Source organism: Plectropomus leopardus, chromosome 18 (assembly GCF_026936395.1).
Source record: "Plectropomus leopardus strain MGB_pleo_1.0 chromosome 18, ASM2693639v1, whole genome shotgun sequence".
Taxonomy (NCBI): domain Eukaryota; kingdom Metazoa; phylum Chordata; class Actinopteri; order Perciformes; family Serranidae; genus Plectropomus; species Plectropomus leopardus.
The window spans coordinates 21,464,476-21,492,355 of NC_142193.1; the positions used below are offsets into that span (position 1 = coordinate 21,464,476).

Sequence of the window (27,880 nt, forward strand, 5' to 3'; positions counted from 1 at the left end):
GCCATGTCACGAAAAAAAAACAAACAAATCAGAAACTACCTTTATTCCATGTATTAGCTTTTTTAGACTTGTTAAAGATTTATTTAAAGCCTTATTCTTTGATTAATGAATTCAATGCCTTTCAAGACTTTTTTCAGGATCTGCAACAACCCTGATTTAGTGTATTCAACATTCATTCATTATAAAAGGATTAAAAAAACAAGCAAGTAGTCGAACATAAGTAGCATTCATTTTTTAATTACAGTAACTCATATATAAAAAGTAAGAACCTCAATCATAAGAGCGTGCGTAGTGTGTTTTCTAAAGCAAGATTTTTTTAAAAATCACTCCCACCCAGTTCTCTCTTTTTCTTCTGCCACGAGCAGTTATATAACATCTTGCTGCAATGGAAGACGTAGACACGGAGACACTGCAGATACAGGGACATAGACATTCTCCATTGATTGTCTGGTTGGGAGGAATGGGGCGGGGTGACTTGTCATGGAGATAAAAATCCGGAGATTATACACATAATTGAGAGATTTCTTCAGCTTTTTCCTCTCAGCATGCTTCCTCGAAGTGAAACTCCGCACATTATAAGGAGGAGTCTGCGCTCCTCTCGAAGTCCAAACAGTGATTGAGGTTGTAAAGTCGAGGGCGTTTTCAGATTGTATGTACCTGAGGTCTGCATTGGCCCTGGAAAAGCTCAACCCAGCAGAATAATCATCAAACAAACGGTCAGTGCAAATATGGCCCCAAGAAATAATATCAACAAAAATAGACAAAATGGTGCAGGCGTTGTGTCTGAGACAAGTCCATTTTTACAGCTGGGACAGTTCATCTCCAAGTATCTTTGAAACATGAATGTGTCATTCCCAGAGACACACTGAGCCAAATAAAAAGAGGTTTACATTTCCTGAAAAAAACAAGCTAATATATCAGTGATTTACATGGATGCTGTGTTGAATACAATGTTACTAAGCAAAAAAAAAAAAAAAAATGTATGCAGTGTGTCAGCAAAACAAAATTAAAAATCAAGCACTTTTGTCTCAGTTAATTCTGGCTTTATAAAACATACAGGAATCTGCTCAGATCCTTGGATAACTGAGCTCAATCTACAGGAGAAATCACAACCGATGGAATCTCTGATGATCACTCGGCATGTAGTGAAGGCACTGACAACAGCTGGACACTTACATGTGCTAGAATATATCCTCAACTAGCAGCTGAAAACAGATTTCTACACGTGCCTCTAATAAAACATCATAATTCATGGTAATATATCCTTGATCATTTGTTGTACATAACATAATGGCAAAAGCAATGTGCAATTTTAAGAAATGATAACAAAAAAGACACAAAAATGATGGATTACGTGTATGTGTGTGTGTGTGTGTGTGTGTGTGTGTGTGTGTGTGTGTGTGTGTGTGTGCATGGGAGCAGATGCAGGAGCTGTGGTTTGGTCCCTCTAGCCAAAGGTGGCGCCACAGTTGGGACACCTTCTCTGACGCAGTGCGAAGCAGAAGAGGAGACCCAGGGGGAAGAAGAAGATGGCACACAGGATCCCCAGGCAAGTGAAGTCATCCTCCAGGACGCCAACTCTGCAACACACACAATCACACACACACACACACACACACACAACAGGAAGCATTAGCAAAAAAATATTCTACGGATGGATTACTGAACAAGTCTACTGGGTACAGGCCCGGGAATACTGAAACACAACCTTTGTATGAAGAAACTGTTACGTTAATGTAGGAAACATAACAAATACAAAGATGTAAAACATCCACAAAGAGGTACAAACAACGACAAAGAGACACAAAACATCAACAAAGAAGTACAAACAACGACAAAGAGACACAAAACATCCACAAAGAGGTACAAACAACGACAAAGGGACACAAAACATCAACAAAGAGGTACAAACAACGACAAAGGGACACAAAACATCAACAAAGAGGTACAAACAACAACAAAGAGACACAAATAACAAAATAACCACGAAGAAACACAGAATGACCACAAAGAGATACAGATTTTTAAAGAAAGAGGTTCAGAACAATCACCAAAAGACACAAATTACCACAAAGAGACACAAAATTATATATATAAAAAAAGGTTAAAAATAGTCACCAAAAGACACATTAGACAAAAAAGTGTAAAACAACCACAAACAGTCGCAAATGACTACAAAGAAATACAATTATCCTCCAATCTATCCATGTTTATAGCTATTCATTAAGTTTTATATCACTGTATTTAATATAGTGTATTCATGTATTGCACTGATTAACAAACATAACTCCTTATAATGCAGAGTTGATTATTATGAAGTTATTCTTATTAAATCATGTCGACTAGACGGATCTTTAAAAGTGATCGAGGTCACAGCATTAAAAAAGGTTAATACATATTCATACCAACAATCTACTGAATGCTTATCTGTCTTTATTATATCTCTCTGAACCTTGTCCTGACATTTTACTGTAAACAACCATCTAAATATATACTACACATAATAACTTCTCTTGTTTAAAATCAGCTGAGGATAAAGTGAGCAAACTCTTTTTTATTTTTCCTCGTCCCCCACAGAGCATTTGTCTAATGGCACTCCGTATTTTTTATTGCAAAAAAGTTCAAAAGACCTTTATAGAAAAAAAGTAGAATCTAGAAAGGGTTTTTGCCAAGACATAAAAAAAACCCCAATACCAATCATCAGAACATGAAGCAACTTGTTTTGAAGGCCTCAGAGCAGCTTTAATCCAGAGTCACGGTGAACAAAGTGCTAACCACGGTCTCATGACTGCAGCACGCCGACCAGCACGGCCCAGAGGAGGAATTAACGACGTATCAAACGTCAGATGTTTCTAAAGAGACGGGAAATGAAAAGCTGCTTTGGAAAGCTGTTAATGCTATAAAACAGTGTCACATAGCTGTGGATGTTTTGACTTTTGGGGTGTAGATTAAATAGAAATAATCTTGATGAATAAGCCTTAATTACACTGATAATAATAGATTCTGCTGCAGTGGTGACCCTGGTTTAATCTTATTAAAATCAAGACATGCTAACACAAGCTTACAGTGTTTGGTCACCGAGCTTTAAGCTGCTGTGCCGTGTTGAGCATTTTCACAACTTATTTGTACACGAGTGTCAGGAAATGTGGCTTTTAATGACCATAAAAACATGCTCACGATGCAAATGCTGACTAAAACTGTGCCAGCCTCTTTGAAACATGTCAGATTGATGTACGAAATGCACACCATACAGTGTCACAAAGCGTCAGGGAGAAGCACATATTACAGCCAATAATTAACCCTTAGAAATCTGGATCAACATAATTTTTACTGTGCTGCATCCAGACGCCTTTCACAAGTATTTATACGTTTTATACCTATATTGGTTTGCTTTCTTTCAAAAATATTGGGGGGATAAAGGCAATGAGGAACTAAGCAAGAAACATTTGGCAAATTGAAAGAAATGAGTAGATTCTGAAAATTATTTTTAAAATGGCTGTGGAAAAATATTCAGGAAACTATAATCATAATTTCATAATTATATTTTTAAAATATTACTATTATTGTTTTTTATTGTTATTATTATTTAAGCCATTTCTTTATTTTTTTGGTCAAATTTTTCTTTGCTAATTTCATTTTTTTTACTCCTTTCTTGTTAATTTTAGGGTCATTTCTTCTGACGTTGCTCATTGCCTTCTTCTCGTGTTTTTGAAAGAAGTCTAGCCAATTTGCTGCGGTTTCATAGGGTTAACTCTTGACCTTTAACCACTTAAAAAACATGCACACTTTCAATTCAAGTAAAACTGACCAAAGTGCACTTGCAGGGTGATCATTAAAGCTACACAAGCAGCTTCCTAAAGTCCCTGAAAAAAATTTACTGTATATTTTATTATTCAAATACAACCAGCAGGACAGGAGGACTTCGGATTTCCGTTTGCTGTTTGTGTGAACTGTGTCTCGCTGTAACCACCTTGGCCTCGTCCTGCCCCCTGTCACATGTCTGAGGCTGAAATCATCTGACTGACAGGATGTTGACTCAGGCAGTGAAACCAAACCAGAGTAAAACCACCAAAACTGAGAGTCATGTCCGCTTCACCTCACTTGACACTGTTGGCATGACAACACGGGCGCAGAAATATTGAAAAAAACACACGTAGATTATAGTTTAAATAGATGCAGAGACAGAAACTGATGATTTTAGCCTCCAAAGGAACTATGCTCATAAATCAGCTTAGTCACAGTGAGCATGGGACGCTCATGTTTAACCACGTGCTAATTTACGGACCTCACCGTCCGTTATGACAGAGGCAAATACAGACTGCTGAGAGAATTAACGACAATTTCCATGTATCACAGCATTTTTACCGGCTTCCCTCACATTTTAATGAACAAAATTTCAAAACCTTTACATGATTTTTCAAGGATCCATAATACATTTCATACTTAATTTCCACAAGCTGGCATACACAAAGGGAGAAAAAACATGAGGATTAAATTAAAAAAAAAGTGATTGTAAATAAAACACTGTCAAACATCAGCGCATTTAGAGCAATGTTACGTTGACAGCTACAAAAAATGAATTTGCAGTTATGTTACATTACGAGGAAGGTTATTCACAAAAAAACTGCTGTAACAGTTTCATTACACACTAGAACATTACATGACTTTTTCAAAACTTTCAATAATTTTTGCCAGTTCCAAAACCTTTTCCAGGGAAATATGATATTAAAAATGATGCAAAATTTCCCATGACTCTGGAGATCCTGTTATAGCTACTGCTGATATACACTGCCTGTCCCTAGAGGGGCCTTTAAAATAACAAATCCCATATGTGCTCACTTTAAAGAAAAGGGCGTCCGGCCCAAGAAGGTCCTCCTCTACGATACTTTACAGTTCCCTGCAGTAGTGTTCCTGGTAGACCATCCAAAGGCCTGTAGCAGTCTCACTAAGACCGACCATGTTTAGGTTTTCCAGGAAAACTGATATGTGATATATGTGAAAGTGATATGATCTTTTAGAAAAGCCCAGCAATGAGTCCAAAAACCCAGAAATACATTAGCATTTCAGTTCCCTCATCTCAAAGTCAATGGGATTTTTGAATGCATTTTTAAGAGCTTAAATAAGATCTGTGGTTTCACACGTTTTGTTCTCAAAAATACATCAGTAAATACCCTGCACTCAAATGTTGAAGCTTTTATGTGTTAATAAAAGATGGGACTAAATGAGACTATGGAACGTCTTTACAGCCTTGTAGCAATGGTGACGCGACCGTAGCGTAGTTCGTTTTAGCCTACCAATAGCTTTTTACTTCTGGCGACTGCATTTAGGCTTGACAAATCCTGACAGTGGTGTTCATCTGTGAAGATTATCTTGCTGAACAAAACACATACGTATCATAAATGTTTGTTTACCACAGAGCTTATTTTCTGCAATGATCCAAAATCCAAATGGAAAAATCCCAGAGGCTTTTTGATGAGGGGACCAGGGCGACATTAGCTTCCCATTGGCCTACAGAGAAACAACATCCCTTTTGTCCAGTATTTATATTGTACAACCTCTCTACGGGGTTATCGGACTTTCCTGTGACCATGAGGTAACACCAAGATGGGAGAAAATAATTGGATGCGTATATATTTTGGCTGCCGTAATATAATCTGTAATACACATGTGAGTGTGTGTCCTCACCTGCAGGCAGGGCAGCCTCCCACCACCACTACAGATGGTTGTATGATGGTGTACGTCCCAGTATACGGCTGCTGGGCTATGGCAGGGCCCATTTGGGCTGATGGGTACCCTGTGTTGACAGAAGGAAATGACATGCATGTTATTGTGGACATTCACTGTAAAAAAAAAAACAACCCAAATTGCCTTATCTTGTTTTGATTTTAGTGAGTGTGTCAGAGGCGTGTTTGTGGAGGAGTTAGGGATTAACAGGTTCATTTCACTGATACTCTCAGCCAATATTGATTTTTTTTTGACCACCTGTGTGATATTTGTGAGACGCCGTTTACTTTGACCATAACCACGTTTTCATTCTCAGAAATGTTTACTGACACTTTTTCTCCGATAAGGACGCCTCCCTACGGGAGAGACAAAAGCTCTAAAAAAACAACAGTATAAATATACATACTCATACTGTATTTAAGAAACCCTTGGGCACTTTAAAGTGTCTTATTAACACAGGTAAGTCCACGTATGACACACAAAAGACATTTACTGATTTGAAAACGGGAAGAATATGCGATCAGAGAGATTTCATCTACTGTAACACAAGTGTTGTTTTATATCGCATAACATGCCCATGTAACTGTTTTTATACAGAAGTCGCCGAAATATGCCCAAAGGACAGACTTTCAGAGCATAAATGCACAATTAGAACGCAGAATAAGGACGACTTCATGGCCAAACGCTCTATAGAGGCACATAATATTATTTATTCCTAAGTGAGGATGAAAGGTTTAGAATTAGTAACGACATCCATCAGGGGTTTGGATCATTTATGCAGATTTTTTTAAAGGAAAACTTTTTGTTTTATTAACCTTGAAACTTGATGCAATGTAACATCCTGGTTTAAATGAGGAAACTGGTTACACACACTGATTCTTTAAAATGTAAAACATCAACTGACAACAAATTTCCTGCTATATTATATTATTTAGCAACAGTACACACGCAGTGCAACATACATGATTGACACTTTATTCAGACTTCACGTGGGGTGTCTGACAAATATAACATAATAAAAACACTATTGTTAGCCTGTGAGTCGTGTTCTGCTGGGGTAAGGCTACACTCGGAGAAACCACATGCAGGACTGCAGTGCATCACAGTACTGGAGCCAGTGGTAATAATAATGGCAATTTGTTAAGTTTATATGTTTATTTTTATTTTTTAACAATATATTGGGGTTGGAGGGCATATTTAGAATATCAGAATATTGTGCGTGTGTGTGTGTGTAATTACCACTTTACCTCTTTGACATATATAAATTAATGTTGGAAATCACCAGAGACCTCGCTATACAATATTGTCATGATACAATATTATTGCAATTTTAAACATGTTGCAATATCCTTGGTATTGCGATAAAAAATAAATAAATTGCATATATATCACCTTTTTTTCCAACTGCAAATTATGTCCTTATGGAAAATTTTGTTAACATCTGTTTTTCTCCACTAAGATAAATGTTTCAGTCTGTTCATCTCACTTTAATCACAATTATTGCAGCAAAATGTATATAGTGGACAAGCAGAAAAAGCAATTGATTTTATTACTCTGGCAGAATTAAAGTGTAATTTATATAGATAATTCACACAATAAAAAAATGATACTTGGCATCCATATATCGATATGATACTGCCACACAAAAATATTGCGATACTATACCGTATCAATTTTTTCCCCACAGCCCTAATATACATATCCGTTGTTTTATGATAATTTTCCCTTTCAGTGGCAGCAACAGGCCACTTTAATCTACACAGCAGACCAAAGAACAGGAGGTTAAGAATACAGGAACTTGTACGCAATTACAAGAAATGACTCTTCATTTTCTGACATAGTAACTTCCTTGTCATTGCAGCTCTGAAACAGTCAGTCAGATGATGACAGCCTGATTCACATAAAGCAGACACATACTGCACAAAGCCTGGAGCTGCAGCAGAACAACCTGTGTGCTCTCAATGCTGCTGCAAAGCTCTGTGCACTGTGCCAAAACTTCACCATTAACATATTTCACATTCTGTTGCTGCCTATAAAAACACTCACCAGATATTCACACCATTAATCATCCAACTACAATGTTTATTGGTTATTTATAGTTTGTTGAGCACTCAAAGTGCATGACATTAGAAGAAGCGCATTTTTTTTCCCTTATTTACAGTAGTGGAATCTAACTAAGTACATTTACACAAGTACTGTTACCTAAGTACAATTTTGAGAAACTTACATACTTTGAATATTTTGATTGTATGCTACTTTATATCTCTACTCCACTACAACCCAGAAGTAAATATTGTACTTTTTATTCCACATATTTATTTTAAAGCTTTCGTCACTTTGCAGATTTAGATTAATAATACAAAATATGAATTAACTAATATATTATGATTTATTATTATAGACTAAATTACACAGCAGTATATAAAGTAACCTTTATAAGCTGCAAAATGAATATGGTTAAGGCATTAATGCATCAATAATTACAATATAATAATAGAATATTGTTCCAAAATGCGCAAAAAGCATTATCACGATATTTCAGGGTATTTTTGTAATAACGATATTAGTGATGATAAGACAAAATACCAAAAAATATAAAATATATTATTATTAATTTAAAGAACATAAAATTTCAACAAAATTGGTGTTATAGTTTTATATGTCAACATAAATCTAACTGTTTGTCTTCAGAAATTTAGTAAAAAAACAAAAAGAAGTAATTTCTTTAACTTGTAGAGAACAACAGTAACAGTGCTCACAGCCGCTCTTGTTGCCATGTGTAACAGTATGATGTCACCATGTGAACAAGTTGGAATATTGATAATGACATTTTCACGATGTAATTAAAAAAAAAAAACATTATACAGGTATTATCGGAAATTATATGATATGGCACAGACCTTATTCTTATAATGAGTACTTCACTTTATATTCCGATTCTTCTACTTTACTACTTTTGAATGCAGGTAACCTTTAACAGAGTATTTTTACGTTGTAGTATTGCTACTTCTACTTAATTTAAAGACATTAATATTTCTTCCACATCTGCTAATTTACGCAAAAACAGGTCCTCATAAATACCAGACATGGTTATTGTCCAACTGCGCGTGCGCAACAAAGGAGCACCTGATAAACGAAACTTATAACTGTTTCACGGTGTTAATAAGTAAGAATTTCACTCTGGGTTCACTGTGTGACCCTATGAGACAAAAACACTCTCCCACAGAGCCACGACAAAGCGACCTTTAATTTCAACGAAGACGGAAGTGGGCAGCAGTGAGACCTGTCCTCCCGTCCGGCTGCTTCACTTTCCGGTAAATGTGGATCATGTACGTGTGCGACGTGAACGGGGCTACTTGCCTTGGCCGTCTGGGTACTGGTAGGGCGGCGGGGCCGGCGGGGGGATGGCCCCATAGCTGGGCTGCTGCTGCGGGCCGTACTCATAAGCCCCTGGGACGGTGGTGTAGGCGGGAGGTCTGTCCTGAAGAAGAGGTTTGCTGTCCACCATCTCACCCGACGTGATGCGTCCTCAAGTTGTCTCGTTCTTCTCGGTTCTTTCAACTTGAAATCCGAAAGGGTCAAAACTGAACTCTACTTGGCTTTTGTTTTTCGAAAATCCGTGACGCGACGCGGTGGCGACAAAAACAAAGAAAACAAAGAAAAGACGCTGCGCAAAAATGAAACTTCGTCCCTCTCCATGCGCCAACTTTGTCCCCGGTGGCGCAACAACACCAAATATTTACCAAATGTCCACTTTAAAGACAGGAATGGTCCGAGTCGGTCTGGTAATGGTTAACTTAACTCCATTGCCCTCCTCGCAGTTGGTCCTTTGGCACCAATAACACGGTAATCTGTCATCGCAGCGCCTTGTAACTCAGCTGGAACTCAGAAAGGCTTTTCCTTTCTGTCTGGATTGTCACAAGAGAAGAATCATGTGATGAGCTGCTGTAGCGCCTCTGCGCACCAAAGGCTTCTTAAAGCGACAGTTCATGAAAATAAAAGGCTCAGTGCTGCATGCAGTGCACTGCAGAGAGACAGCGCACCATTGCATCCCAGCGCAGACTGGTTTTAATGGTAGACTTCTAATGCAAACGGCGGAATGCCAGACAGTTTATGATGTTAAAGTCTGAGTAGAGCCCGTGTGTGGAGGGCAAACTTGTCCACAGTGGGACTTACATAATTGCTGTCCTCATTATGAGTGGGCTACCCTTAATGTTGCATAATATTGGATTCACGTCCTCAGATTTAGTCCGAGGATCAGGATGCAGGTTCGGAGAGGATAAAAGTGAGTGAATAACAATTCAACAGGACAAAATATCCGGATATTTACAAAATTTAAGGGCTTTAAGGGTGATGTTTTATTCTATTGTTTAATCCAGGGCCGTTGATCTACAGCATCTGATGCTATCCAGTTTAGAGATGCATGATAATAATCAGCACATCATCAATATCAGAAAATATTGGCTTTAAAATGAAATAACTGAATCGGCTGATGTGCTGATTTCTGCCGATATCACCAACAAATATGCATTGTATTTTATGTCTCCATCTGCTGGTGGGCCTTCATGATAAGAGTGTGTTATAAGAATAAGAAAAGAGATAGAATAAGAAAGAATAAGATGTGTGTTATATGATGTTAATTCCACCACAGGGGAGACTTGACGATCACTACAATTAGGTGAAGATGAATATTGATATGGGTATCAGTTGTCAGCCAAATGGGCTGTTTTTATATCAGATGATAATCCATTGCCATGCAGCCGTTTATTGAACATTGTGCAAAAATTGTCAATCAGCAGCCTCAGTACAAAAGAATCACTATCAGACTTTTATCTGAAACACTATTTATAGACCCCGACAGCTAAGGCACTGTTGAAAATGTGTAAATGCTTTGTAAATGGCCTCCACTTTATTTGGGTTTGGTTGTGCCAGCATTACTGCACAGGGGTGGAAATGCATGTAACGACAGTGAGTAATAGACTGACTGAATGTTTTGTAAATGGATGAACCTTTTCAAAATCAACTTTTTTACTCTAAAAAGGGGGAAATTTGCATGTATTGTTATGTTGTCATGCAATAGTTCTACTGGTCGGACCCACTTGAGATTAAATTGTAGTTTGACACCCCTGTTTGTTATTATACTTTTTTCTTGTTTTATTTATCCTTTATCCACAGCGGGCCTTTCTAGAGTCATATAACTCAGTGGTTCCCAACCTTTTTCATGGAGGGACCCTTTTTCTATGACTAAGTAAACTGACGCCCCATGACTAAGTGATGTATTTTATGGATATTTCATATTTTATTCAGTGCAAAACAATAACAGTAGAGTAACTGATAAACTATGCAATTAACACAAATAGTGAATACAGTAACTGCAGGAAGTTTGAGTAAAACGAACAATTTGGATTGATTTTGAGCAGATTATTTCTTGTGAATATTGCATTTTTGCATTTTAGTAACTATGATTCTCTGTCTGTATCATGTTTTATACATTATTTGTAACAGTCATACATACTGAATAGACTTCTAATTAAAATAATAAGATTATTATTAATATTGCACTTTTTGAAATTGCAGTGAGATTAAAATAAGTATTATGTCTTGAATAATCTAAACTTTAAAATAACAATTTCATTTAGTTTTCTTCAGACAACAAATCAAATGCTGAGATTTTGGCTTACTGTTTATATGTATATTTTTTTTATGTTTTCTTACACCCCTTAATATCAAGAAAGCATCGTGACCACATCTGACGCTTTCTGACAGTTTGGGAACCCCTGATCTAGATCACAACAAGGCTATAGGGAACTGAACACTTTAGCAGCATCTATTGGCAGAAATTGAATATAATATTTATAACCATGTTTTAAGCATCTGAAACTAAGAATAGGTGTGTCTTTGTTACCGTACAATGAGCCGTTTATATCTACACGCAGAGTGGATCCTCCTCCATGGAGTTTGCGAGGTTGTTTGGTGTGGTTTATTTGTTTATGCTGTTATTTGTCCTACACATTTGGCACGTAGGAGACATTAAAATTGGTTGCAAACTGCAGCCTCACCACAAGATGCCACTAAATCTCACAGTCAACCTTTAAGCTGTGGTAACGCTTCAAGACTCTCAATAGACAATGGTGAAAGACAGCACCTATACTGGACAATTTTCACTTTACTTTCCATGTTGTTTTCACTTCTACACCACAATTATTTGACAGTATAGTTATTTAGATTCGACTTTTACTATTTTACCTTAATCTATGTCTGATAAACTAATATATATATATATACCTGTGCAATCGCTCAAGGTTAAAGCAGTAGTGATCTTTTGCAGGGGAGGAAGGACTCGGCAGCAGTGACATCACCTGCTGAGGACAGTAACATCATGGGAGGACTGTTGTCTCTGTCCAAGGTGCTGAACCTGGGACCCCTGAAGATGAGGGAGCTGTCTGAGGTATTTTTTGGTTACCCCAAGAGACAGCACCATGACATGGTTCTTGTATTTTTACTGCTTTTCCTGCTGTTTATAATTCTTGACAGACTTTCTTCAAACAGCTGCTGCTAGTTATTTGTTTTTATGGACTTTTCATCATTTTGTTGCAATTGCTATCATATATTAACAGTGATACTCAGCTTATGGCACAAGATAGAATACAATAATTTACATAGAGAGTTATTATTGTTATTATTATTTTCACTTGTATGTAAATAATGTGTCAAAGTGCATTAAAATAGAGCTTGTTAATTAAAAAAAAAAAGGGTAAAAAGAGGATCTGGGTTCTGGGCCCCATACCTCGTCAAATCCTAGAAACTCCCCTGCATACACCTGACCTGTGCGACTGGATTTGCCTTTTTATTCATTCTGTCTGATAAATATAATAATGTTTGTTTACCTTTTCCTGATCTGACCTGAGACCTGTGCAATTTTTTTCTCCAAAAATGTGGGAAGAGGGTGATGAGCAACTTAAAATTAGCAAGAAATGACAAAAAAGTTACAAATTATGTGAAAAAAAAGTAAAATTAAAAAACCCCAATAAAACAGGAAATTAACTCAAGATAGTGATGTGATATATATATATATATATATATATATATATATATATATATATATATAATTTCTGTAATTTTAAATACACAATTAATAGAATTATAAATAACGCTTTCTGATTTACATATATTTATTTTTTGTGACATTTCTTGACAAGTTTTTTCTCTGTGTTTTTGAAAGAAATCAAACTATTCTTCTTTCCAAAGGGGTTAAATAGTCCCTGTCCACCTGTCAGTTTGCACAGGTGACCCCAGAGCAAAGCAGGTTGAGTAACCCTGTTATATATCGTTCTAGCCTATTGAATGTGAATTCAGGCCATTACTGTAAAAGAATTTAATGCTCAGTCAGTTTTCCCTGAATAAACAATGATTTCATGAAGTAAAAGTTCCTACAGCACTTAAGTGCAGTTAGTTACATCCCACTACAGCCAAACATCAATGTTATTTTGATAAATTTCATTCTCTTTCCACTTGATCGGGCTGTTAGTTTATGGTGACATATCCCAAACTGTTGCCAAACAGGTAAAACCAACCTGCGCTTCAATAATTTATTTGGCGCTGAATAAATTATTGAAATATGCGCGTCAATCAGCTGTAGCCGGAAAAAAAACACGACCAGGAGCTTCTGTGGTTCCACCAATAGGGGAAGAAGATCCCGCACTCTGCAGAGTTTAAACCAATCAGAGCAGCACTTCCTCCATTTCCTGTTGTGGGATCTGGAGTTGGACAGCATTCCTCTGGACCAGAATGTGAATTAACTAGCTACCACAGCCGGAATGTGCACGAGTGACTCTGCTTCTCTCCAAAGGTGTTGCTCATGACAGATCCTCAAATGTGAGTAATGATGGTGTGTGTGAGGGGCAGCTGCCTGCAGCCTGCAGCCTCAACATGTAAACAGCTTAGAGGCGACTTTGCGGCATACGGCTCCATATCAGCTGTCTGTGTTATTACGCTGCATGTCGTGCTTTAACTCCGTCTGTTGAGGTTTAATGTGTTTTTTTTTCACTCTGTCCTAGCATGAGCCTCGGGGATGGCAGGTATCGGCTGTTGCACATGATGTCATGTCGCGTGTGGTGATATTTCCTTGACAACCGCGGATCGGATACCAATAATCAGGTAGGCTGCTGTTTGAGCTCGCGCTGTTTAGTGTGTGCGTAAAGCTCCATCGCAGGCGAAAAGGTACATTAAGTTTATTATAGGAAATCGCTGTCTTAGGCCTATATATATATATATATTTTTTTTTTTTAAAAAAAACATGATTTACTTAACTAGTTTCGTCTAATTTAATTAGAGAATAAAGTTCAATAATTAAATACCACATAATTTTACATTTCATTTATTATTTAAGTAAACAGAATTTAAGGCCTGTTCGACTGTATAGCAGCAGTCGAGGCATAGTGACTGTCAATACTGTAGCGGATTAGTATCAGTCGATAAAGCAAGTGTCAAGCCAGGATAAAGAAAAGACTTCCTGTCAGAAATTTCAAATTAAAAGCTCCTAGCCAGCAGGATGTCTACAGGTCTTTAAAAAAATCTTACATTATTAGGCCCTAAAAGTCATTAAATAGTCTTAGATTTAAATTTGTTTTCAGCCACAATCATTGAATCTAATTTATTTATGCATTTTTAAAATGCCTTTTTGTCCAAATGAATTAAACTCTTCAAAATGACATTTTTTTCTTTTCTTCTTCCTTCCTTCTTTCTTTCTTTCTTTCTTTTTTTTCTTTCTTTCTTTCTTTCATGTTCTTTTTTGTAATTCTCTTTTTATAGCTTCATATGAACATGCAAAAACAAAATCCACAACCAGGTGAACATGATGACTTTTCAAGCTTGGAAAAAATAACAAGATAAATAGAAAAATAAAATAGAAAATAAAATGAACAAAAAAATAAGTAAAGGGGAGAGGGGTAGGTAAATAAATAGAAACAATAAAATTAAAGATGCGTAAATGATAAGTACAAATGCAGTAAAAAAAACTAGAATATAGAATATGCTCTGTAAACAAGGATAGTGGATCAAAACACACACAGAGACAACCGGAGGCTTCTGACCACGCTACAATGTGTCTGACAGCTGAAACATACTCGTTCTGTTGCATGACATTTCTGATGGTAGAAAACTTAAAACCTACCGCTGAACTTGTGACTTAAGGCACTGCCGTCAGGGGGTGCTGTTGCCATGAGAGGGGTTACTTAGTCTGCAGCGTGTTTGGTGGGTGTCAGGTGGCATCCACTGAAATGCCAGGAGCCAAGGCTTCCCAGCTGATCATTGCATTGTAACAAGATGATCAATGTTATTCAATGCACTTGTCAGTGGTGTTTTTGTTTTGGCTGATTGTGGTTTAGTACTTACCTTTTTACTTACCTGCAATACTTAAAAAAGAAAAGGCTGATTTGTCCAAATCAGTCTTAAGTTTGAATGAAAATTTCCCTGAGAAGGTCTTAAAAAGCATTACATTTAAGTACCTGTAGAAACCCTGGTCATGTTTAAGTGGTCACTAAAAAAATGTAAAGTTAATCCCATAATTTTTCGAAAAGGTAAAAATTCCAACAACATCATCAACAACAAAATAAGATTTGAGAATGTTTGTCAGAATTTCAGTCAAAAGTCAAAACCTTTGAGAGCAAAGTAAGTAAAAATAAACTTAGTGCGAAATTTTGAAAAAAATTCCAAATTTTTATTTCAACAACTGATTTCTGATGGTATGATACATTTCAACACATAAGTATTTCACTTATGACTTCAATCCTCATTTTTATGGTGATTCAGATGAGCAAAGTGGAAAAGTAAGAGTTGCTATCTGAGGATGAATCTAAATGCAAATGTAGCCTTTACTCATGGTCATATCTCTCCAGGATATCAATAAGGCTGAAGTGCTCAGAGTCATAAAATAAATACCAGACAGCTTTGAAAGACGAATGTTGTCTCTCTGTCTCCGTTCAGAGGCCATCATGCCCATCACGCTGCTGTGGGCCGTGGACGTGTACGGCAGGGTGTACAGCCTGTCCACAGCCGGCCAGCGCTGGGAGCGTGCGGACGACCTGCTACTGGAACTGAAGCGTGTCACTGCGGGGAAGGGGCGCTGCTGGGGGATCGGCTGCGACCACCGTGTTTACCTCAACATGATGCCCAGTGAGACCCCCATACGCTACCGGGAGGAGACGTATGAAAACCAGGTTTGCCCCGCAGTTTGTTGCTACACTTCAAATGTAGACACTGTTGGACGTTGATGCTTAAGTGCTCTGTGTTTGTCTTCAGAGGTGGAACCCAGTGGACAGCTTCACGGACACTCTGCTGCCCACCGACCGCTGGCCGTGGAGCGACGTGACAGGGATGAATCCTCAACCGCTCCACAGCTTTGAGCTGCCGTCCCGCAGCTGGGAGTGGGAGGGAGACTGGTACGTGGATCAGAGTTGTGGAGGAGAACCAAGTCAGACAGGGGTAAGAAACACACTCACACAAACACACACACACACACACACACACACACACACACACACACACACACTCACACTGTCCTTTTCATTTATTTCTTTGCCCTTTTCTTGCTTGATAATTATTTAATAATTTTGTTAAATGAAATAAAAAATGTCTCACCATACTCTTTCTTTTATAATCTGTCTCTGTTTCTTCAGGGTTGGGAGTATGCGGTCGATTTCCCGGCCAACTTCTCCCCGGACAAGAAGTGGAACTCTTGTGTTCGTCGCAGGCGGTGGATCCGCTACAGGAGATACGTAGCACAAGGCACCTGGGCGAAGGTTTGGACCGTCTCTGAGCACATCAAATACAGTGGAATCCGCTTAGAGAGGGTCTTCAATGTTTTTTCATCCTAAGGACCCGATAACTGAAAGAGAGATAGAGGAGGGACTACATATCTATTAAAATTGAGTTGCATTTGAGATAACTCTCTGAATATTTGCAGGTTTTCCCTCATTCGCCTGTAGCTGCTAAGTCAGCAGCAGCTGTAGCATGGCTTGGTGCCTAAGGTGGATTTTATATCAGAGTCTCCTCTGTGAAAAGTTATAAAATCATGGATTTCATCCCACAAGAATGTCCATACACTTGTAATATTAACAGCCAACTGGCCAACATGTTACGATAGTACTTCATAGTAGTTCACCCTGCCATTATCGTTAGGTGCTGCACAGTGATTAAGCGTTAGCTAGCTCACACGATTGCAAAAATATTATGGGTAACAGCCTATCGTCAATTTTGTGTAATGCAAATTAAATGTTGTCCTCTTCAGCAGTCCTTACAGCCCTGCTGTACTTTGAAACAGTCATTAAAATTCACTAAATAACAAAGCTGTCCATTTAATAACTGACACTACACACACATTTATTAAAATTATCACACGATAAGCGGTTTCCACTGTATCTCTGTATGTTTCTCTGCAGAAAAGTTTAGAACAGGTCCAAATGAAAATTCAAGCAACGCCTCCGTCTCTCCTCAGATCCCTCTGGACAATCCCAGGAAGCCCCCGCTGCCGCTCTGTGACATCAGCTGTGGTGGTTGGGAGATGAGCGACCAGTCTGGAAGGTATCCCTACCTCTGGGGCGTGTCCCAACAAGGACAGGTCAGTCTGCTGAACCAACATTTAGGAAAGTTTAAGAGCATGAAAGGAACATTTAGTTTTCTCCTCTTTAACTTTTCTCAACTATAGAGGACATTTTTTGCTCATTTTCTCAGTGCAGCAATTTTTCTGAAGCCATTATTTTGTGATAGACAGTCATCTTTTGGTGAAAAGTTGAAATAAAAACGCTGGAAACAGAGTATTCAGATCGGTATAAAACCTGAGGTTTTTGTCCACAGGGATTACTTTTCTACATGTTTACCACATTATTTGAATCTTTGGCCACATTTAATATGAACATCAAACATTGTAACAATGTATGTAAATGACAGAAAATAAGGGGAAAGCATAATAGATATTCTATAATGGATAAAAATTATCCTCTTGATGTTGTCTTCATACAGTGCTGTTGAAAATCCATTTATACAACCCAATATTTCTTTACCAAACACAATGTTTTGAACAAAGAATTCAATTTCATAGGACCACATCCTGCAAAATTGGATCTCAGTCAAACATTGTAGCAACAGGCTGCTGTAAGTGCAGAACACTTAATTTTTGGCCACAAGAGGGCAGCACGACTCCGTACAATTTACATAGTTCACCGTCAAGGTCCTCTTGAGCCATTTAAATCCTGTATACATATAAATATATACGTTAAATAATATGGTATAATGCTCTCTTAATGATCTATACAATAATATAAATAATACCTTGTATTAAAAATAATCTAATTTGCAACTTTATTTTTACACTGCAGGTGTGGTTTCGGGAGGGCATCCACCCTCGTGTCCCAGAGGGCTCCAGCTGGGAGGAAGTCGAAGTGCCCAAGGAAGTAGCTCAGTTATCGGCCGGCCCCGGAGACCTGCTGTGGGCTTTACTGTGGGACGGGAACCTGCTGGTCCGTACTGGCCTCAGCCTGGACAGCCCAACTGGTCAGCATTCACTGTAGTTCACATTTACATGTACCATTATCTCTCAACTTTGCCCCTTTTTCTTTTCTTTAGTAACCCCTCTTATTAGGGGTTGACCGATATTGGTTTTTCAGGGCCGATACTGATACCAATTATGAGCAGTTAATGAGACCAATAAACGATAAGCATTTACGATAAAAATGAAAATATTTCTGTTGAAATTTGGAATTTGAAATAAATCAAACTCCAACACAAAACGTGGTTTAAATGTTTTGTCAAGACTAATACTTTCAATATCAAATACAACAAGTTCCCAGTAGCTTTTGATCTTTGAACTTGTGATCATTTTAGCATTGTGGGCATTCTTCTCTTGATTGCTTACGATAATATGGCACCATTTCACTTGATAAGAGTTGTAAGTCGTCGATTTAGACACCAAGATCCACTTTCTTTGTTACAGCAGAAAAGGTGGAAATTCCTTGGAGTGAGTCTCACCAGATAGACCACCAGTGTTGTAATGCCCAACAGAGATTATCAGCAGCAAAACGCATTAATATTTGTAAAAAGTCAAATAGTGTGGTATAAGTTTAAATGTCATTTGAATGAAAGGTACCAACAATGCTAGCGCTGGCTTTATAGGGCAGTATATTTCACAGATATAATTTAAACTACCGTAGTAATGGTGACCGCTTGACTCTATGCCATGTCGGTAAACATGCTGCATTCTCTCCTCTCAGGCACATCGTGGGTTGAGGTAGAATCGCCAGTGAAGGAGGTCGAAGCGCTTCATGTGGCTGTTGGAGTTAGCGTGGTCTGGGTTGTCACTAAAGACTACAAGGTGAATCAGTACTCCTCATGTGTGTAAAACTCTGAATAGCTGTTGTTCAGTGTGGTAGTAACATATCTGTATCTGTGTGTTAATTTGTGTCAAGGTTTGGTTCAGGCGTGGCGTGAACTCCCACAACCCCTGTGGCTCCGGCTGGATCAGCATCGGAGGGGAGATGATGATGGTGGATGTAGGACTCAATGACCAGGTGAAAAGATTTCTCTTGATTGTGTCGTTGTCACATCTTTCTGATGAGATGCTAGGCCGTATCACCTTAAATTAAGATCCCATTTTAAAGTTATAGTTCACCTTTGAAATGACCATTTGGGTTTCAATTACTAACCCAGTGTTATGCTGAATAAGCAAAAAAAACGTGTTTTTTTTCTGTGTGCCTCAGTGGTTAAGGAAGAATCCAAAAAACTGAGAAAATTGTAACGAGTTGGAGTAAAAGGGAATTACTCAATTAACAACAGCAAAACTATATCAAAGCATTTGTTCACAAACTCTCACACAACTTGTGCAGTGTAATCCAAGACTCATTTATCCAACTTTATGTTAAGAACATCACAAACTGACAGCCCTTTCCAACAGGGAGCTGAACTGAAAGTGAAAATTTTCTATGCTCCCTTTAAAGCCAGACTCCACTGACAAAAACATTCATTTTACCTCACTGAGCACAGGAGCTACTGGTTTACCTCGACTAACTCTTTAAAACACCAAGGTCACACAACAACACAAATAAACTAAATGATTGATCGAGGCAGCATTGACCTGCAGCTCCCATGTGCAGTGAGGTAAAATTGCTGTTTTTGTCAGTGGAGTCTGGCTTTAAGGAGAGCATAGATAAGTTTTACTCTTTGTTCAGTTCCCCGTCAGAGAGGGCTGTTTTTTTGGGAAGTGCTGAGCATACGACCAGATAAATGAGACTTGGATTACACTGCACAAGTTGTGTGAAAGTTGTTGAAATTTTGATATAGTTTTGCTGTTGTTAAACAGGAACCCCTTTTACTCCAGTTCATCAAGAATTTTCTGTTTCTGGATTCTTCGTTCACCGTGGAGGCATGTGGAAAAACGTTTTCTTCACGTGTAATTTAGGGTGAGAAATTGATGAACCAATGCTTATTTTGGGGGATTTAGTATACTTTAAGGTTTAATTCTAAAGACAATAGCAAAGTCAACTGCATAATATCAACTGTGTTTATTCGACTAATATGTAGGTTTAAATATTCAGCTATTACTACTTAAGGTGTGTTTAGAAATAAACAACGTGTGACGCCATAACTTTTACATGAATTAGACGTCAAGGACAACACTATATTTCCAGCTACATTTTATTATTATGAATATAATTTAGCAATCTAGCGTTCTGAATCTTTTTATCCTCACTGTAGCATGTTTCCACCCCAGCCAGCCGCTGCACTCTCCCTGCTTCCCCTCTGACCGATTCACTTTACCCTCAACTCTGGATCTGGTTTCAGGACAAGCCAGATCAGGGCTGGGGTCGAGGCAGAGAGGCTTTCGCTCTGTATCTCACTGCTGAGGACTTTGCTAGCACTGCAAACCCAAATCTCACACCTCCTCCCCTTCTGTCTCTCACCCTTGCCCGCCCCCCCCAGGCCTTCTACCTCTGGCCTCTAGTCCTGCCCCGAGGTTGCCCTGTAACACGAGTACAGCCAGCCGATCCAGCCAATGTCCCAGCAGTAGCACCTCAGGCCCAGCCTTATATATCCCCAGACTATATTCCTACTGGCCTGACATATGGGAGACTCCCTAATTAGAAGCTGGCCAAGCCATCGTCATCATATCCCATATTTCATATTTCAGTGTTGCAATTATGGATATGGCGTGAGTGAGGTGGCGGGCGCCAGTGTTACAGTATATGGCCTTATAAAGTAACAGTCAACTGTGTCCTTCTAGTGCCACTGATACACCTTTGAAGAGTTAATTTAAGTTCCAAATTATATATATTCAGCGTTATTAAGGATTCATTCTGTTAGTTTTTTATGTTGTCGCTGAATTTCCTTCTTGTGATGACTGATTGAACTTCATCAGTAAAGAAATCTGTCACCAGGTTTGTGGAAATGCGCCTGTGATTGTGGCGTCTCTTCATAAACGGCATAAATGTATGGATGGAGCCACCGTAACGTCACCCATTGGTTTCTGGACTCCAGTTTTGAAGCCTTGAATTTGGAATTTTGGCCAGTGTCGCCTTTTTTTGGGGGCAGAAGTGACTATATATGACAAAAAACTGAACAAGACCTGTTTGTCAGTTACGCCACAAAGCGATGGGACACACTAGCTATAGATACCGGAGACGCCACCTCAATAAATATTTTTTAAAAAGAAAGCTGAAAGCCCTAGCCTTTAACTAGGTTATGACTTTTTGAAAACATTTTTAATTTCATTTATTTAATTGCCTCGTTGGCCTGTTTTACGTTCATTCTCTCTATTTTGATGCAAGGTGCTCAGTGCTCATAATGTCCTTATTATGAATCACTTTGTGATGCATATCTTTTATCAAAGGTGTGGTACAAAAAGTATTATTACCATTATTGTTTTAAGTTGAACAAAAAGTGACAATAAACCTTCATGAACTGAAAACACTGAAATAATCAGCTATGTGTACACTTATACTCTGTGAAACTGGGGTTACACAGTGGTTATGTTACCTAACTATCCGCTGTATCAGTGACTCCTCAACAGATGTTGAAATTAGCCATAGAGAGCAAAACTGTTTTTGTACCCTGCTGTTAAACATTTTTATTTCTGCTGTTAATTTGGGCATTTTAACATGGGGGTCTACGGGGATTCATCCGATCCTGGGGCCAGCCTCAAGTAGCCATTAGTGGAACTGCAGTCTTTGCAAAGTCTGCGTTGGCTTAATTTCTCAGCCCTGGAGGTTGCCGCTTGCCTTTGTTGTTCTACACTGTTGTCCTCTGTCTTTGTCTGTCAGGTGTGGGCAGTAGGTGAAGACCGCGGCCTTTATTTCCGGATGGGTGTGACGCTGTCTGAACCAAGCGGCAACGGCTGGATTCCTGTTTCTGCCCAATGGGGCAATAGCAAAGAGGTTATCCCACCCAGGTGTGTATAATAATCAAGTTAAATCTTGCTTCAAGTAATAAAACTGACCTGTTTATATCCCTTATTTTTCCTGCTCTGTCCATATTTGTTTGTTGTTTCATAGGAAGGAGAGTGAGTTTGGCGGTCAGCTGACTGAAGCCTCTCAAGGCTCAGTTCTGAGCTGCACTGACTCGGACTCAGAGTTAGGTCCACCTGATCCAGAAAACAGCACTAAAGACGCCCCAGTCCTAGAGGCAGCAGCCCCCTCTGTAGTCCCTTTAGGGGGAGCTGACACACCCTCACCTCCGCTGAGGACAGAAGACACTCTCCCAGCCTCCCAACAGGATGCCCCCAAACCATTCATCCCTGCAAGTGACAGCTTTATTAACAGTCTGGTGTCAGACCGCGAAAAAACTCCCACACCCCAGCTGTCCATCGCAGAGGTACCGCAGGAAGAAGTGGAGGAGCCGTCCCCAGCCCCGATACTGCGGACCCCCGAGACTGCAAGTCACGATGTTCCCTGGATGAACGTAGATTTGGAGGGAGCAGAAGCAGCTCGATGTGCGCAGGCGGCGGGGACTTCGTTGGGCGATGGCGGTGCTGCTGCCACCTACGCCCTGGGGACTCTGGAGACCTCTCAGGGTGTTGGAGAAGAAGACGGGCCTGTGTGGACCTGGATCTCTGGTGGAGGCTGCGATGTGGACGCAACGTCACAGATCAGCTGGCTTAGTCCCACAGGTATATGGACAGCCATTTTGGAGTGATTTTCTAACTGATACACCGTAGTATGACTTTTCTTTTTTTGACATACTATGCTATGACTTTTTAAAGTTTTTTTTTGACATGTTATGCTACGAGGCCTTATTTTGACAAACTATGCTATGACTTTTCAATTTTTTTTCGACATGCAATACTATGAGTGCTTTTGATATACCATGTTGTGGCTTATTTTGGCACGCTGTGCTATGATTTTTTTTTTTTTTTACATTTTAAATAATGACTTTTTAAACAGTTCCTGAAAATCTGCTGTACCATGAGTTTTATTTCAACATACACTTTTCGACATACAACACTACGACTCTTAAAAGTTTTTTCTACGTACTGTGCTGTGACATTTTTTGACATAACGCACTGACTTTTTTACAATTTTTTTTTCAGACAAACTATGACAGTTTTCTCATCGTACTTTTCTTTGACTTTTTAAACATATACTGTGACTATTTTTGACGTGCTATAATACAAGTATTTTTTTGCAACATACAATACCATGACTTTAAAAAAAAAAGACCTGGTATACTATGAGGGTTTTTTCAACAAACTATCCTATTTTGTTTTCAATTTATCAAACAATGATGTTTTCACATACTATGTTTTGATTTTTTTTTTATAAATAATTATAATTATTTATTGTTATTCATTACTATTTTGGAGGACATATGAAACCATGACTGTTTTTTGGTTTACATTCTATGATATGTTTTCTTTGTGCTATTTTTGACGCATTATATACTACAACGTTTTTATTCTGATTTTAGACGATATACCATACTATGACTTTTTTATGCATTTTTTTAAGACATACTTTACAATGCCTATTTTATTCTATTTTGGACCACATACTATACTATGATTCTTCTTTTCCTATTTTGGTTTACGTACAAAAGTTTTAATGCTATTTTTAAAGGCATACTTTACCATGACTGTTAAATGCTAGTTTAATTTGACATACTAGGCTTTTAGTCCTTTATGCTATTTTGGACGACATACTTTTCTATGACTTTTATATGGTGTTTTTGATGACATACTATGGTTTGCCTTTTGTAAACTCTTCAGGTGAGATTATGGCATATGAATATTTTGGTTCGTGTAGTAAGAGTATTCAAAATACAAACTTCATGGGAACTTGACCACAAACAATGTCAGAAATATTGTCACATTTAGTTGCGTGTCAGTTTATATCTGTTTATCTGTGTTTGCATGTTGTGCGCTGTGTGTCTGTGTCTATGGGCTTTTACATGTATAGAGATATGCTCTACATGTCATCTCTATGGTCTCCTGTCTGCATGTCTGTCTGTCTAAACGTCTGACTTGCATGTCTGTCTGTCAGGTCCTCTCACCAGCTCCCTGTCGCTGACTCCAGTGCAGTCAGCAGCCTGGAGCGAACAGCAGCAGCAGGAGCACAGAGAGGAGATCAGCAAGAAACCGCTGGAAAGAAGCAACGTAAGGCCTCCTATATTAAGGTTCAACTCCCCCTTTCTGTCTTAGATTAATCACATCACCTCTCTTTTGTTTTTTTCATATCTTTGTCTTTATGTGGCTCCTGTTTCTCTTGATAGTCGGTGTGGGTACGTAAAGGTGCGTTACGCTGGTGGAGAGACTGGAAGCCTCAGCGCTGGGTGGATGTGGGTGTTGCTCTCGAACAGTCCACCAAGTCTGACGGCAGGAAGGATAGCATTTTCTTTGTCTACTACACACAGTACGATGAGAAAAAGGTTGGTTTTGCTGTCAGGTTCCAAAGTCTCTACTCATAGTCTTTTTTTCACTCTCTTCATAGTCATTTTCTTGTCTTTTTGTGACAGAACCTCCACGTGTTAATAAATGAAGTGACGGCACTGGTTCCAGTGCTCAGGGACTGCCACTATGCCTTTGCTGTGTACACCGCCCAAAGGACAAAACAGAGGTGGCCTCTGGTACTGGCAGCACAAACGGAAAAGGACATGAATGACTGGGTAACAGCAGAGCATGCAACAAACACATAAGTGAAAATGTAGCATTAAGTGTTGCATATTAGGAGGAATTTTACTTAAATATTATTTACATGTACTCACTAATGCTCATCGCTGATTACATTCCTTGTTGTTTGTGGCTCTTTTCTGTGCATTCAGTTATGCCTGTTGTCTGACTGTTGCTGTGAGTGTCGAGGGATCGCAGGTTCCCCGTCCAGACACGCCCTGTGGTCAACAACCTCAAAGGGAGACATCATGGTCCACGAGCCGTCCTTCTCCCTGGAGGCTCCTGGACACACACTGCCCTGTGACTTCATGTGAGACTTAATATTTGACTCAGTGTGCCTGCCTTTTTTTGTTTGTCATTCTCTTTCTGATATACCTGGTTTCTGATTTGCTTTTTTGTGTCTGCATTGTCTTACTGTGTCACTAACACGCTAACATACTGCTGATGAATCCGAGTATTGTGTCTTTAACACTGGGTGCTTTGACTGTATGGTGCTGCAGGTTTTGGCGGCAGGTCCCTGGTCACCTGCGCTGTGTCGAGTCTAACAGTCTGGGGCTGGTATGGGGCATTGGTTGTGATGGCACCGCCTGGGTCTACAGTGGGCGATATGGACAGCAGCCCAATCCAGGTAAACTTCATATATTTCTCAAATACAATCGACACACCTAGACTGATCTTGATGTTGCATACCTCTGATGGGTCCTGGGCCAGCCTAAGGCGCACCTGTGCAATATTCATGCTTTCTAATCAGCATCTTGATAGCCGCACCTGTGAGGTGGGATGGATTATTTCGGCAAAGGAGAAGTGCTCACTAACACAGATTTAGACAGATTTGTGAACGACATTTGAGAGAAATGTGTCTTTTGTGTATACAGAAAATGTTTTAGATCTTTGAGTTCAGCTCATGAAAAATGGGAGCGAAAAAATAAAGGGTTTTTTGACATGCTAAATTATGAGTTTTTTTGGCCTTTTTGTGCCTTTATTTCCACTTTGTATGCTATGACGCTTCTATATAAGCTATTCCATGTCGTTTTCATCAGTTTTTAGGCGGGGTCAAAATTTCACTTTTTTCGACATACTATACTATTGCCTTGGTGGCCGTATTTTTTTGACATGTTAAATTATGAGGTTTTTGGCCTTTTTCTACCTTTATTCCCACTTTGTATACTATGACGCTTCTATATAAGCTATTCCATGTTGTTTTAAGCAGTTTTTAGGATGGGTCAAAATTTGACTTTTTTCGACATACTATACTATTGCCTTGGTGGCCGTATTTTTTTGACATGCTAAATTATGAGTTTTTTTGGCCTTTTTGTGCCTTTATTTCCACTTTGTATGCTATGATGCTTCTATACAAGGTATTCTATGTCATTTTCAGCAGTTTTTAGGCCACGTCAAATTTTGAAGTTTTTCGACATACTATACTATTGCCTTGGTGGCCATATTTTTTTGACATGCTAAATTATGAGGTTTTTTGGCCTTTTTGTGCCTTTATTCCCACTTTGTATGCTATGACGCTTCTATATAAGCTATTCCATGTCGTTTTCATCAGTTTTTAGGCGGGGTCAAAATTTGACTTTTTTCGACATACTATACTATTGCCTTGGTGGCCGTATTTTTTTGACATGTTAAATTATGAGGTTTTTGGCCTTTTTCTGACTTAATTCCTACTTTGTATGCTGTGATGCAACTCTACAGGATATTCTATGTTGTTTTAAGCAGTTTTTAGGAGGGGTCAAAATTTCACTTTTTTCGACATACTATACTATTGCCTTGGTGGCCATATTTTTTTGACATGCTAAATTATGAGGTTTTTTGCCTTTTTCTACCTTTATTTCCACTTTGTATGCTATGATGCTTCTATATAAGCTATTCCATGTTGTTTTAAGCAGTTTTTAGGAGGGGTCAAAATTTGACTTTTTTCGACATACTATACTATTGCCTTGTTGGCTATTTTTTTGACATGCTAAATTATGAGTTTTTTTTGGCCTTTTTGTGCCTTTATTCCCACTTTGTATGCTATGACGCTTCTATATAAGCTATTCCATGTCGTTTTCATCAGTTTTTAGGCGGGGTCAAAATTTGACTTTTTTCGACATACTATACAATTGCCTTGGTGGCCGTATTTTTTTGACATGCTAAATTATGAGGTTTTTGGCCTTTTTCTGACTTAATTCCTACTTTGTATGCTGTGATGCAACTCTACAGGATATTCTATGTTGTTTTAAGCAGTTTTTAGGAGGGGTCAAATTTTCACTTTTTTCGACATACTATACTATTGCCTTATTGGCCGTATTTTTTTGACATGCTAAATAATGAGGTTTTTGGCCTTTTTCTGACTTAATTCCTACTTTGTATGCTGTGATGCAACTCTACAGGATATTCTATATTGTTTTGAGTTGTTTTTAGGCGGGGTCAAAATTTGACTTTTTTCGACATACTATACTATTGCCTTGGTGGCCGTATTTTTTTGACATGCTAAATTATGAGTTTTTTTGGCCTTTTTCTACCTTTATTCCCACTTTGTACACCATGGCACATCTATACAAGCTATTCCATATCGTTTTCAGCAGTTTTTAGGACGGGTCAAATTTTGAATTTTTTCGACATACTATAGTATTGCCTTGGTGGCCGTTTTTTTTTTGACATGCTAAATTATGAGGTTTTTGGCCTTTTTCTACCTTTATTCCCACTTTGTATGCTATGATGCGTCTATACAAGGTATTCTACATCGTTTTCAGCAGTTTTTAGGCGGGGTCAAAATTTCACTTTTTTCGACATACTATACTATTGCCTTGGTGGCCGTATTTTTTTGACATGCTAAATTATGAGGTTTTATGGCCTTTTTGTGCCTTTATTTCCACTTTGTATGCTATGACGCTTCTATATAAGCTATTCCATGTTGTTTTAAGCAGTTTTTAGGAGGGGTCAAAATTTGACTTTTTTCGACATACTATACTATTGCCTTGTTGGCCATTTTTTTGACATGCTAAATTATGAGTTTTTTTG

General features: G+C 38.6%; 2 protein-coding genes across 6 annotated transcripts in view; one reads left to right on the top strand and one right to left on the bottom strand.

The window, feature by feature from the left end:
• Nucleotides 1–217: 217 nt before the first annotated feature.
• bri3 (brain protein I3) lies at nucleotides 218–9,628 on the bottom strand. The gene is made up of 3 exons (XM_088069431.1): nucleotides 9,085–9,628; nucleotides 5,686–5,794; nucleotides 218–1,580 (listed from the first exon to the last, which is right to left on the bottom strand). The coding sequence occupies exons 1-3, from the start codon at nucleotides 9,230–9,232 to the stop codon at nucleotides 1,448–1,450; spliced, it is 390 nt and encodes a 129-aa protein (XP_087925557.1). The 5' UTR covers nucleotides 9,233–9,628; the 3' UTR covers nucleotides 218–1,447.
• Nucleotides 9,629–9,755: 127 nt separating this feature from the next.
• tecpr1b (tectonin beta-propeller repeat containing 1b) overlaps nucleotides 9,756–27,880 on the top strand; it is a 69,740-nt gene continuing 51,615 nt past the window's right edge. The window contains exons 1-17 of one of the 5 annotated variants that reach the window (XM_088069427.1): nucleotides 9,756–10,009; nucleotides 12,053–12,172; nucleotides 13,782–13,881; nucleotides 15,709–15,941; nucleotides 16,024–16,206; nucleotides 16,401–16,523; nucleotides 17,219–17,341; nucleotides 18,099–18,273; nucleotides 18,990–19,090; nucleotides 19,185–19,286; nucleotides 22,032–22,159; nucleotides 22,263–22,876; nucleotides 24,246–24,358; nucleotides 24,475–24,630; nucleotides 24,718–24,867; nucleotides 25,024–25,181; nucleotides 25,372–25,499. In XM_088069427.1, the coding sequence (XP_087925553.1) occupies nucleotides 15,717–15,941; nucleotides 16,024–16,206; nucleotides 16,401–16,523; nucleotides 17,219–17,341; nucleotides 18,099–18,273; nucleotides 18,990–19,090; nucleotides 19,185–19,286; nucleotides 22,032–22,159; nucleotides 22,263–22,876; nucleotides 24,246–24,358; nucleotides 24,475–24,630; nucleotides 24,718–24,867; nucleotides 25,024–25,181; nucleotides 25,372–25,499 (2,479 nt within the window). In that variant the 5' untranslated portion in view covers nucleotides 9,756–10,009; nucleotides 12,053–12,172; nucleotides 13,782–13,881; nucleotides 15,709–15,716. Of the gene's footprint in view, nucleotides 10,010–12,052; nucleotides 12,173–13,440; nucleotides 13,600–13,781; nucleotides 13,882–15,702; nucleotides 15,942–16,023; nucleotides 16,207–16,400; nucleotides 16,524–17,218; nucleotides 17,342–18,098; nucleotides 18,274–18,989; nucleotides 19,091–19,184; nucleotides 19,287–22,031; nucleotides 22,160–22,262; nucleotides 22,877–24,245; nucleotides 24,359–24,474; nucleotides 24,631–24,717; nucleotides 24,868–25,023; nucleotides 25,182–25,371; nucleotides 25,500–27,880 lie in introns of those variants that run through there. The other 4 variants (XM_088069429.1, XM_088069428.1, XM_088069430.1 and 1 more) reach the window with 4 other exon arrangements.

Bases quoted from the DNA above. Each gene is read 5' to 3' on its own strand.
- bri3 (XM_088069431.1), bottom strand. From the start codon at position 9,232: ATGGTGGACAGCAAACCTCTTCTTCAGGACAGACCTCCCGCCTACACC. The intron at 5,795-9,084 runs GCAAGTAGCCCC...CTGTCAACACAG, and splicing joins CCAGTACCCAGACGGCCAAG to GGTACCCATCAGCCCAAATG. The intron at 1,581-5,685 runs GTGAGGACACAC...TGTGTGTTGCAG, and splicing joins GGAGGCTGCCCTGCCTGCAG to AGTTGGCGTCCTGGAGGATG.